Source organism: Falco peregrinus, chromosome 6, assembly GCF_023634155.1.
Source record: "Falco peregrinus isolate bFalPer1 chromosome 6, bFalPer1.pri, whole genome shotgun sequence".
Classification (NCBI taxonomy): Eukaryota; Metazoa; Chordata; class Aves; order Falconiformes; family Falconidae; genus Falco; species Falco peregrinus.
Window position 1 is genome coordinate 16,116,520 of NC_073726.1, and position 12,356 is coordinate 16,128,875.

General features: G+C 62.0%; 2 protein-coding genes across 2 annotated transcripts; both read left to right on the forward strand.

Annotated features, from left to right (window-relative positions):
• The first annotated feature begins 228 nt into the window (after nt 1-228).
• LOC129784772 (acrosin-like) lies at nt 229-3,513 on the forward strand. Its single transcript, XM_055808699.1, has 4 exons — nt 229-752; nt 1,097-1,362; nt 1,654-1,799; nt 2,273-3,513. The coding sequence occupies exons 1-4, from the start codon at nt 574-576 to the stop codon at nt 2,636-2,638; spliced, it is 957 nt and encodes a 318-aa protein (XP_055664674.1). The 5' UTR covers nt 229-573; the 3' UTR covers nt 2,639-3,513.
• Nucleotides 3,514-6,633: 3,120 nt separating this feature from the next.
• On the forward strand, nt 6,634-9,749 carry LOC129784781 (acrosin-like). The gene is made up of 4 exons (XM_055808722.1): nt 6,634-6,988; nt 7,333-7,616; nt 7,896-8,035; nt 8,509-9,749. Exons 1-4 carry the CDS (start codon nt 6,810-6,812, stop codon nt 8,872-8,874), a joined length of 969 nt encoding a protein of 322 aa, XP_055664697.1. The 5' UTR covers nt 6,634-6,809; the 3' UTR covers nt 8,875-9,749.
• The last annotated feature ends 2,607 nt before the right edge of the window (nt 9,750-12,356 follow it).

Genomic DNA, 12,356 nt, shown 5'->3' on the forward strand with positions numbered 1-12,356 from the left:
GCCCGACACCACCACGCCCAGCACCCGGAACCGGGCACTCTGTGACATCAGCCCCACGTCCAAGGGAACCCCAGGCAACGGGAATCCTGCGGGCAGTACGACGGCGGCTGTACTGGTGGCGACAAGCCCTCGTCCTTGCAACTGCCACATGTCGCTGGCAGCGATGGATTTTCTGCATGTCCTCATTTTCCTGCTGGCCGTGTGCTGTCCTGTGCGCGGCACGTGGGACAGCTGTGGGTAAGTGGCCCCAGGCTCTGGGAGGGAGCTTGGGCAACCCTTGTGGGCTTCACTGGAGGGGGCCTGCTTGTCCCCCATGGCCACCCCACAGGTTCTTGAAGGCCGTCTGGGAGGCTCAGCTCCTTGCCAGCTCCCGGGCTGCCGGCACAACTGGTCCACGGGCTGAAGCAGAAAGCGGGGCGAGGGGAGCGGGCGCACGCCCCACGGGTTTCCTCGGCCCTTCTGGCCATGCCGTGTGGGGAGGGAAGACAGCTGGCCTTCAGCCGCAACGGCGCAAGCCATCCAGCAGCACAGTAAGGAGTTTCTGGTTACAGAGGGAGCTGCGGCCTTCGGCCCATGGCTTTGCACTACGGCATGTCGCGCGTCGTGGGTGGCACAGATGCCCAGCCAGGGGCCTGGCCCTGGATCGTCAGCATCCAGGCTCTCTTGGAAGGAGGCACGGCGCACATCTGCGGGGGCTCCCTCATCAGCCCACAGTGGGTCCTCACAGCAGCCCACTGCTTCATCGAGGTCAGGTAAGGAGGACCAGGGGTCGGGGCTAGCCCCACAACACTAGCAGGTGCCCTGAGCGCAGGAGCACGTGCTACTGCCATCCCGTTGCCCTGCAGTATACGCCCAGTGCCTGGGCACTCCGGAGCCCCGCCGAGAGGCTTGCGCAGGAGAAGGCTGGGCTCGCGTGCCACTGCTTGCCAGCAGCCTCCAGCTGGACACTGCTTGAGCCCAAGGCACGCCAGGGCAGTCGCAGCCTCCCTAGCGCTGCTTGCCTCTCTCCCTTGCCAAGCAGAAGGCAGGGCAAGTGCCAGGCTGCTGCAGCATGTGGCTGCGCTCCCTCTGAGCCCTCTCTCCATCTGCCTTGCAGGTACATCACCGCCTTGCGCGTGGTGCTCGGTGTCACCCAGCTGACTCAGCTGGGCCCTGAGGCTCAGGTGCGCAACGTCAGGCAGCTGCTGGTTCACCAGCACTACAGGAATGTCACGCAGAGGAACGACATTGCCTTGCTGGAACTGGACCAGCCTGTCCAGTGCAACAGCTACATACAGCTTGCTTGTGTGCCTGACGCCTCGCTGAGAGTCTCAGAGCTGACAGCCTGCTACGTCAGTGGCTGGGGTGCCAGGAATGCAAGAGGTGAGTTGCCAAAACCTAGTGGCGGCGCGAGTGCAAGCTTGGCCAGCTTGGGGAGGCAGGTTGCGCTTCCTGATGGCAGAGGCGAAAGCCAGAGTCAGGCTGTGGGGACGTATGCCTCTTAAGGAGATGGGCCTGAGCCATTCCCCCAGAGCAAGGCAGAAAGGAAAGAGCGGTCCAACGCCTCTCCGCATGCAAAGCCAAGCCCCGGGATAAGCCTTCAGCCCGCCAGACAGGGGGAGGAGAACTGGCAGTGAGCTGCTGGGTGTTCATTCCTTTCTGTGCTCTTCACAGCTGGAGCATCGGCATACGCGCTGCAGGAGGCCCAGGTCCACCTCATCGATGCCAGGGTCTGTAACAGCAGCGGGTGGTACAGAGGGGCCATCCACACCCACAACATCTGTGCTGGCTACCCGCAGGGCGGCATCGACACCTGCCAGGTAGGAGTATGCTACAAGCCAAGCCCCGGCAGCACAGGCAGCCCCGCCACAACCGCCCAAACGTGTGCCGTCACTCACGGCCTTTTGCTGGCCACTCACACTCCCATGGCTGGGTCCCCACCGATGAGGGCCTTCCCCCGCCCTTCCCCACGGGAAGGCCCTTGCCCAGGGCCTGCCCGCCTTGTCCCAGAGGCCTGACACTCTGCCTGGAAGGCCCACCCGGTGCCCTTGGCAGCCCAGAGCTCCACCATCCCAAGCCTGACACAGCCGTCTGCCTACACCTGCAGCATCACCGTGCCGCAGTGAGAGCGAGCCCTGCCTTACAAGCCCACCGCCCCCTGCCAGGCAAGCTTCTACAGAGCTTGCCTGGCCACTCCATACAGCTCTGGCAGGTGCTGTGAGAGAGAAGGAGCCCGCCACCGGGCTGACGCTGGCCACCCAACAACCCCTTCATCCTCTCTCCTGCGCTGCAGGGGGACAGCGGTGGGCCTCTCGTGTGCCAAGACAAGCGCGCGGACTACTTCTGGCTTGTTGGTGTGACCAGCTGGGGGACGGGCTGTGCGAGAGCAAGGAAGCCCGGCGTCTACACCTCCACCCAGCACTTCTACGACTGGATCCTGGCGCAGATGGGCCTGCGCCTAGCAGTAACGACTACTGCAAGGCCACAGCCGGTCTTCACCTACACCCCCGTCCAGAGGCCAAGGCCAAGGCCAAGGCCAACAGAAGCGGGCAGGTTTACACCCTGCCCGTTTCCAGTCCAGAAGCTGCTGGACTTCTTTACTCGGCTGCAGGAGCTCCTGCAGTACCTAAGGGGGAAACAGCTTGGAGCAGCACGATGAAGAGGGTCCAGGGCAGGCTGCAGCGCACCACCACCGCTTCCCGCTGGGGCAATGCCTGCTGAAGCAAAGGCAACCTCCGTGTCAAAGGCCTGCTCTGTCCTGCCCGCGCTCCTCGCAAGGGCAGAATGAAGCTGGCTGACTTCTCGCAATAAAGTGTTTCTGTCTGCACGGCTAACCACGCGCCAGTCCACTTCAGTCTCCTGTGCAAGGCAAGGACGTCCGCGCCCGGCACCTGCCGAAGGAGGCGGGCTGCCACGTCGGGCACAAAGGGTCACTGCAAAGGGCTGAAGCTCTGCCCGCTCTGAGAGAAGCATGAGGACAGAGTGGAAGAAGGGAAGGCAGGTCATTGCAGGGCTCGGGGCCTTGGGGGTGGCACCTGGAAGCAGAGAATGCCTTAGGCCGGCTCCTGGTGGGAACCCCGGGTGCTTCTGGACGAGGCGCAAGCAAACTTGAAAGTGGACTCTCACGGCCAGCTGGGGGTCAGGGCAGATCCACGAGCTTGGGCCTTTGCTTATGCCGCGGAGTTCCTGGGCTTCCCCAGGCTGCTCTGCTTTCACAGCTGCGCCATGTTGCCAAGCCCAAGCCTACAGCTGCCGTGGCTGGAGGGAGCGCCAGTAGCTTTGAGCGGGGAGCAAAGCAGCTGCTGCTGCTTGGCTGTCCCCCGCTCCCTGGTCACCTACTGGCTGTAGTATCGGGGCTCCCGTATGACTGCCTGCAGGCTCTGCCTGGTCCTGTGCCAGGCTCTTCTTCAGGTTTGTGGCTGCACGGGTGACCTTGGCCCTGCTGCTTCCCACAGCATGCCCTCTGGCCGCTCCATCCCCTTGGGTTTCTCCACACAGGACCCCTGTTGCGGAGCCAGCAGACCCCCTTCTGCCCACAACTGACCACGCTCAGCCTGAGAGCTCCGCGGCGCCTTCGGCTTGGTGACACCTCTGACTATGGCAGTGCTGGGGGAGCAAGCTGTGTGTAGGGGATGTTACCAAGCCTGCTAGGAGTGCAGGGGAGTGGACCTTGCGCTCTGTGGTACGAGGTACGCCTGAGGCCTCTTGACAGAAAGCCGGACTTGTGCCGGGAGGGAGCATGCTCCAGCATCATCCGCAGAGCCATGTGTTCCTTTCACTGCATGATCGAGAGGAAGCAAAGGGCATGCCCTTGTTTCCAGAGATCCCAGTTCAGCCGGAGGCGTGCCCTGCAGCCATGGGTGGGAACAGAGCTGGGAGCTGCAGCACCATGGCTTGCCGGGGACCAAGCGCAGAGCAAGAGGAGGACGGTCCTACACAGCTTCAGAGGCAGGCCCTTCTGCAGCTCCCGCAGGGGGGGCGTGCCTAGGTGAGGGCACATGTAGGGGTCTGCACATGAGCAAGTTGACTTTGAAGGCTTAGTCGTGTACCTTTAAGACAGCCACAAAAACGTCAAGCATGTGAACAGCATGTGAAAACCCGGAACATAAAACCGCAGCATACCGGCACATGCAGCAACAGCAAATAGCAAGGAAGAAAAAGAAGACAGAAAGCCTACCAGCATGTGACACATGTACTATCTAAGATATATAAGCAATACTTAAAAACAAGGAAGAGCCATTTTGCCTGAACCCAGCCACGCAGATAGGGAGTTTTGGAGTCCCTACCGACTTGCGTCACCACAGGCATGCATGCTCAAGCACCTGCAAGTCCTTCCTGCCTCCAGGAGGTGGAGAGGTGGCCAGTGGCTGGCAGGCCTGGTCCTCTTGCAAGGTGGAGATGCTGGGGATGAGCAAGCACGTTGGCTGCAGCCACAGGCCATCCACATGCCTGAAAGGCTCTCTCTCCCCTCTTGCTTGTCACCTCGTCCAGCTTCAGGTTCACTAGTGAGTTGCGCACACACACAGGGCTCCCAGCAGCAGCTGGCCCGAGACACTGTGGCTTTCCAAGCGCTGGCTGCCTGTGGCGTGTCTTGCCGTCGGCCTTTGCTAGCAGCCAGGCCTGGGGACCCACCGCGCAGCAGGTGCAGAGTGGTCCCACACAGGAAGGGCTTTGGGGTGGCTCTCCAAAAGAGGCCAGCGGGTTCTGTGGTGATCAGGCACAGGGCTCAGGCAAGCGAAGCAGCCAGCACTTTGCTTCTGTGTGACAGTCTCCTCGATCCCCCCTGCTCTCCAATTGCCATCCTTATACGTGCCCCTCACCTTCCCTGGCTCCTCCCTTTCTCAGCCCTGCTCTCCTCCCAGAAACGGGGCCAACCCCGCTTCTTTTGCCCCGCCATGCTCCCAGGTTTGCCCCATCTGTCAACACACGCGGTCTTTGGGTGCTCTTAGCTAGGTCACCTCGGACTTGCGTGCCATTACTGGACGGGCTTGCCTGGCTACTGCTGTCCCTGCCAGAGTCCTCTCCTCCAAGTCACCCCAAGCTCTTCCTTCAAGCAGCTGTGAAGCGTGGCCACCTCTGACGGCATTCCCCGCTAGCCACCTGCCAAACATGGTGCTGGAAGAGCAGAGTTTCCCCAGCACACAAGTTGTCTTCTCCAAGGCCGCCTTCTGCCTGCTCTCAGCAGACCCATGGGAGCCGGGAGCAGGTCCCTTTTCAAAACACAAAGCAGCCTTGAGCCCGCTTGCTTGGAGGCCCGGTTCTGGGGCCTAGGAAGCCGGGCTGCGCCTCAAGCGCCTTGAGAGCAGCTCTTCCGCTTTCAGGCAGAGCCTGCGTGGTCCTCCTCCTCGGGACCCGGTTGCTCCCTCCGCTCTGTGCCTTACGCCTCGCCACACAAGCCAGGATGGCAGCAGGGAGCTGCCGCACCTCTCACAAGCTTTGGGGCTGCCATCCTTCAAGCCACTGCCCTCTACCCTCCAGGGACCTAGCCCTGCTGCGCAACCGTAATGCACGTGCCTGGCTCCTGCTTTTCTCCTGCACTCCAGCAGGTGAGCAAGGCTCCGCCAGACAGCGGCAGAAGGCAGACGCACGAGACAAGGCTGATGCAGGATTTACCAAAGCCATGGACAACAATGGCACGTACGGCTGAGAGCAGGAGCATCCTTCTCTCTCGAGAATTTCACCTTGCTTGTCCTTGCCACAAGTGCCCTGCTCGATGTGCCCCCAGAACGGCAATCGAGCTCATAGGCAGCAAGGACACGAAGCCTGCCAGAGGGCGTTGCTGTGGCTGACATAGCCAGCCAGGACTGTGCTGCGCCTGCGTTTCACTGTGCTTTGTGCAGCAAGGTTGACAGTGCTGGGGTACGCGTGGCTTATTTGGCTTGCCCAGCACTGTTGCCGGCCGCAGCCGTAAGAGAGATTGGCTCTTGGACACCCAGGCATGCGCGTGCTGCCTGTAGTAGCCCCGCTCTCTGGTGTCTCTTTATTGGGAAGGAGACGGTGGCACAGGGCTGCAGAGAGCAGGGCGGCAGGGAACTTCGCAAAGAGGCTGCGAGGCCATGCTCGCTTTTGTCCTGTGAGCTGTTAACAGGCAGAGCTGGGAGCCAGGCGCCGCTGCCTGCCACGGGGCCTGCCCACCCTGATGGCGCAGCGCAAGCAGGGCATTGCACGGGGCTCTGTCGGGGTGTGCGATCCCAGCTTCTGCCTCCACTCCTGCTTGGAACCCCTCCTATTGCCTCCCCTCCCCCTCCACCCCCACCCCCCGACACCACCACGCCCAGCACCCGGAACCGGGCACTCTGTGACATCAGCCCCACGTCCAAGGGAACCCCAGGCAACGGGAATCCTGCGGGCAGTACGACGGCAGCCGTACTGGTGGCGACAAGCCCTCGTCCTTACAACTGCCACATGTCGCTGGCAGCGATGGATTTTCTGCATGTCCTCATTGTCCTGCTGGCCGTGTGCTGTCCTGTGCGCGGCACGTGGGACAGCTGTGGGTAAGTGGCCCCAGGCTCTGGGAGGGAGCTTGGGCAACCCTTGTGGGCTTCACTGGAGGGGGCCTGCTTGTCCCCCATGGCCACCCCACAGGTTCTTGAAGGCCGTCTGGGAGGCTCAGCTCCTTGCCAGCTCCTGGGCTGCCGGCACAACTGGTCCACGGGCTGAAGCAGAAAGCGGGGCGAGGGGAGCGGGCGCACGCCCCACGGGTTTCCTCGGCCCTTCTGGCCATGCCGTGTGGGGAGGGAAGACAGCTGGCCTTCAGCCGCAACGGCGCAAGCCATCCAGCAGCACAGTAAGGAGTTTCTGGTTACAGAGGGAGCTGCGGCCTTCGGCCCATGGCTTTGCACTACGGCATGTCGCGCGTCGTGGGTGGCACAGATGCCCAGCCAGGGGCCTGGCCCTGGATCGTCAGCATCCAGGCTCTCTTGGAAGGAGGCACGGCGCACATCTGCGGGGGCTCCCTCATCAGCCCACAGTGGGTCCTCACAGCAGCCCACTGCTTCATCGAGGTCAGGTAAGGAGGACCAGGGGTCGGGGCTAGCCCCACAACACTAGCAGGTGCCCTGAGCGCAGGAGCACGTGCTACTGCCATCCCGTTGCCCTGCAGTATACGCCCAGTGCCTGGGCACTCCGGAGCCCCGCCGAGAGGCTTGCGCAGGAGAAGGCTGGGCTCGCGTGCCACTGCTTGCCAGCAGCCTCCAGCTGGACACTGCTTGAGCCCAAGGCACGCCAGGGCAGTCGCAGCCTCCCTAGCGCTGCTTGCCTCTCTCCCTTGCCAAGCAGAAGGCAGGGCAAGTGCCAGGCTGCTGCAGCATGTGGCTGCGCTCCCTCTGAGCCCTCTCTCCATCTGCCTTGCAGGTACATCACCGCCTTGCGCGTGGTGCTCGGTGTCACCCAGCTGACTCAGCTGGGCCCTGAGGCTCAGGTGCGCAACGTCAGGCAGCTGCTGGTTCACCAGCACTACAGGAATGTCACGCAGAGGAACGACATTGCCTTGCTGGAACTGGACCAGCCTGTCCAGTGCAACAGCTACGTACAGCTTGCCTGTGTGCCTGACGCCTCGCTGAGAGTCTCAGAGCTGACAGCCTGCTACGTCAGTGGCTGGGGTGCCAGGAATGCAAGAGGTGAGTTGCCAAAACCTAGTGGCGGCGCGAGTGCAAGCTTGGCCAGCTTGGGGAGGCAGGTTGCGCTTCCTGATGGCAGAGGCGAAAGCCAGAGTCAGGCTGTGGGGACGTATGCCTCTTAAGGAGATGGGCCTGAGCCATTCCCCCAGAGCAAGGCAGAAAGGAAAGAGCGGTCCAACGCCTCTCCGCATGCAAAGCCAAGCCCCGGGATAAGCCTTCAGCCCGCCAGACAGGGGGAGGAGAACTGGCAGTGAGCTGCTGGGTGTTCATTCCTTTCTGTGCTCTTCACAGCTGGAGCATCGGCATACGCGCTGCAGGAGGCCCAGGTCCACCTCATCGATGCCAGGGTCTGTAACAGCAGTGGGTGGTACAGAGGGGCCATCCACACCCACAACATCTGTGCTGGCTACCCGCAGGGCGGCATCGACACCTGCCAGGTAGGAGTGTGCTACGAGCCAAGCCCCGGCAGCACAGGCAGCCCCGCCACAACCGCCCAAACGTGTGCCGTCACTCACGGCCTTTTGCTGGCCACTCACACTCCCATGGCTGGGTCCCCACCGATGAGAGCCTTCCCCCGCCCTTCCCCACGGGAAGGCCCTTGCCCAGGGCCTGCCCGCCTTGTCCCAGAGGCCTGACACTCTGCCTGGAAGGCCCACCCGGTGCCCTTGGCAGCCCAGAGCTCCACCATCCCAAGCCTGACACAGCCGTCTGCCTACACCTGCAGCATCACCGTGCCGCAGTGAGAGCGAGCCCTGCCTTGCAAGCCCACCGCCCCCTGCCAGGCAAGCTTCTACAGAGCTTGCCTGGCCACTCCATACAGCTCTGGCAGGTGCTGTGAGAGAGAAGGAGCCCGCCACCGGGCTGACGCTGGCCACCCAACAACCCCTTCATCCTCTCTCCTGCGCTGCAGGGGGACAGCGGTGGGCCTCTCGTGTGCCAAGACAAGCGCGCGGACTACTTCTGGCTTGTTGGTGTGACCAGCTGGGGGACGGGCTGTGCGAGAGCAAGGAAGCCCGGCGTCTACACCTCCACCCAGCACTTCTACGACTGGATCCTGGCGCAGATGGGCCTGCGCCCAGCAGTAACGACTACTGCAAGGCCACAGCCGGTCTTCACCTACACCCCCGTCCAGAGGCCAAGGCCAAGGCCAAGGCCAACAGAAGCGGGCAGGTTTACACCCTGCCCGTTTCCAGTCCAGAAGCTGCTGGACTTCTTTACTCGGCTGCAGGAGCTCCTGCAGTACCTAAGGGGGAAACAGCTTGGAGCAGCACGATGAAGAGGGTCCAGGGCAGGCTGCAGCGCACCACCACCGCTTCCCGCTGGGGCAATGCCTGCTGAAGCAAAGGCAACCTCCGTGTCAAAGGCCTGCTCTGTCCTGCCCGCGCTCCTCGCAAGGGCAGAATGAAGCTGGCTGACTTCTCGCAATAAAGTGTTTCTGTCTGCACGGCTAACCACGCGCCAGTCCACTTCAGTCTCCTGTGCAAGGCAAGGACGTCCGCGCCCGGCACCTGCCGAAGGAGGCGGGCTGCCACGTCGGGCACAAAGGGTCACTGCAAAGGGCTGAAGCTCTGCCCGCTCTGAGAGAAGCATGAGGACAGAGTGGAAGAAGGGAAGGCAGGTCATTGCAGGGCTCGGGGCCTTGGGGGTGGCACCTGGAAGCAGAGAATGCCTTAGGCCGGCTCCTGGTGGGAACCCCGGGTGCTTCTGGACGAGGCGCAAGCAAACTTGAAAGTGGACTCTCACGGCCAGCTGGGGGTCAGGGCAGATCCACGAGCTTGGGCCTTTGCTTATGCCGCGGAGTTCCTGGGCTTCCCCAGGCTGCTCTGCTTTCACAGCTGCGCCATGTTGCCAAGCCCAAGCCTACAGCTGCCGTGGCTGGAGGGAGCGCCAGTAGCTTTGAGCGGGGAGCAAAGCAGCTGCTGCTGCTTGGCTGTCCCCCGCTCCCTGGTCACCTACTGGCTGTAGTATCGGGGCTCCCGTATGACTGCCTGCAGGCTCTGCCTGGTCCTGTGCCAGGCTCTTCTTCAGGTTTGTGGCTGCACGGGTGACCTTGGCCCTGCTGCTTCCCACAGCATGCCCTCTGGCCGCTCCATCCCCTTGGGTTTCTCCACACAGGACCCCTGTTGCGGAGCCAGCAGACCCCCTTCTGCCCACAACTGACCACGCTCAGCCTGAGAGCTCCGCGGCGCCTTCGGCTTGGTGACACCTCTGACTATGGCAGTGCTGGGGGAGCAAGCTGTGTGTAGGGGATGTTACCAAGCCTGCTGGGAGTGCAGGGGAGTGGACCTTGCGCTCTGTGGTACGAGGTACGCCTGAGGCCTCTTGACAGAAAGCCGGACTTGTGCCGGGAGGGAGCATGCTCCAGCATCATCCGCAGAGCCATAAGTGTTCCTTTCACTGCATGATCGAGAGGAAGCAAAGGGCATGCCCTTGTTTCCAGAGATCCCAGTTCAGCCGGAGGCGTGCCCTGCAGCCATGGGTGGGAACAGAGCTGGGAGCTGCAGCACCATGGCTTGCCGGGGACCAAGCGCAGAGCAAGAGGAGGACGGTCCTACACAGCTTCAGAGGCAGGCCCTTCTGCAGCTCCCGCAGGGGGGGCGTGCCTAGGTGAGGGCACGTGTAGGGGTCTGCACACGAGCAAGTTGACTTTGAAGGCTTAGTCGTGTACCTTTAAGACAGCCACAAAAACGTCAAGCATGTGAACAGCATGTGAAAACCCGGAACATAAAACCGCAGCATACCGGCACATGCAGCAACAGCAAATAGCAAGGAAGAAAAAGAAGACAGAAAGCCTACCAGCATGTGACACATGTACTATCTAAGATATATAAGCAATACTTAAAAACAAGGAAGAGCCATTTTGCCTGAACCCAGCCACGCAGATAGGGAGTTTTGGAGTCCCTACCGACTTGCGTCACCACAGGCATGCATGCTCAAGCACCTGCAAGTCCTTCCTGCCTCCAGGAGGTGGAGAGGTGGCCAGTGGCTGGCAGGCCTGGTCCTCTTGCAAGGTGGAGATGCTGGGGATGAGCAAGCACGTTGGCTGCAGCCACAGGCCATCCACATGCCTGAAAGGCTCTCTCTCCCCTCTTGCTTGTCACCTCGTCCAGCTTCAGGTTCACTAGTGAGTTGCGCACACACACAGGGCTCCCAGCAGCAGCTGGCCCGAGACACTGTGGCTTTCCAAGCGCTGGCTGCCTGTGGCGTGTCTTGCCGTCGGCCTTTGCTAGCAGCCAGGCCTGGGGACCCACCGCGCAGCAGGTGCAGAGTGGTCCCACACAGGAAGGGCTTTGGGGTGGCTCTCCAAAAGAGGCCAGCGGGTTCTGTGGTGATCAGGCACAGGGCTCAGGCAAGCGAAGCAGCCAGCACTTTGCTTCTGTGTGACAGTCTCCTCGATCCCCCCTGCTCTCCAATTGCCATCCTTATACGTGCCCCTCACCTTCCCCTGGCTCCTCCCTTTCTCAGCCCTGCTCTCCTCCCAGAAACGGGGCCAACCCCGCTTCTTTTGCCCCGCCATGCTCCCAGGTTTGCCCCATCTGTCAACACACGCGGTCTTTGGGTGCTCTTAGCTAGGTCACCTCGGACTTGCGTGCCATTACTGGACGGGCTTGCCTGGCTACTGCTGTCCCTGCCAGAGTCCTCTCCTCCAAGTCACCCCAAGCTCTTCCTTCAAGCAGCTGTGAAGCGTGGCCACCTCTGACGGCATTCCCGCTAGCCACCTGCCAAACATGGTGCAGGAAGAGCAGAGTTTCCCCAGCACACAAGTTGTCTTCTCCAAGGCCGCCTTCTGCCTGCTCTCAGCAGACCCATGGGAGCCGGCAGCAGGTCCCTTTTCAAAGCACAAAGCAGCCTTGAGCCCGCTTGCTTGGAGGCCCGGTTCTGGGGCCTAGGAAGCCGGGCTGCGCCTCAAGCGCCTTGAGAGCAGCTCTTCCGCTTTCAGGCAGAGCCTGCGTGGTCCTCCTCCTCGGGACCGGTTGCTCCCTCCGCTCTGTGCCTTACGCCTCGCCACACAAGCCAGGATGGCAGCAGGGAGCTGCCGCACCTCTCACAAGCTTTGGGGCTGCCATCCTTCAAGCCACTGCCCTCTACCCTCCAGGGACCTAGCCCTGCTGCGCAACCGTAATGCACGTGCCTGGCTCCTGCTTTTCTCCTGCACTCCAGCAGGTGAGCAAGGCTCCGCCAGACAGCGGCAGAAGCAGACGCACGAGACAAGGCTGATGCAGGATTTACCAAAGCCATGGACAACAATGGCACGTACGGCTGAGAGCAGGAGCATCCTTCTCTCTCGAGAATTTCACCTTGCTTGTCCTTGCCACAAGTGCCCCTGCTCGGTGTGCCCCCAGAACGGCAATCGAGCTCATAGGCAGCAAGGACACGAAGCCTGCCAGAGGGCGTTGCTGTGGCTGACATAGCCAGCCAGGACTGTGCTGCGCCTGCGTTTCACTGTGCTTTGTGCAAGCAAGGTTGACAGTGCTGGGGTACGCGTGGCTTATTTGGCTTGCCCAGCACTGTTGCCGGCTGCAGCCGTAAGAGAGATTGGCTCTTGGACACCCAGGCATGCGCGTGCTGCCTGTAGTAGCCCCGCTCTCTGGTGTCCTCTTTATTGGGAAGGAGACGGTGGCACAGGGCTGCAGAGAGCAGGGGCGGCAGGGGAACTTCGCAAAGAGGCTGCGAGGCCATGCTCGCTTTTGTCCTGTGAGCTGTTAACAGGCAGAGCTGGGAGCCAGGCGCCGCTGCCTGCCACGGGGCCTGCCCACC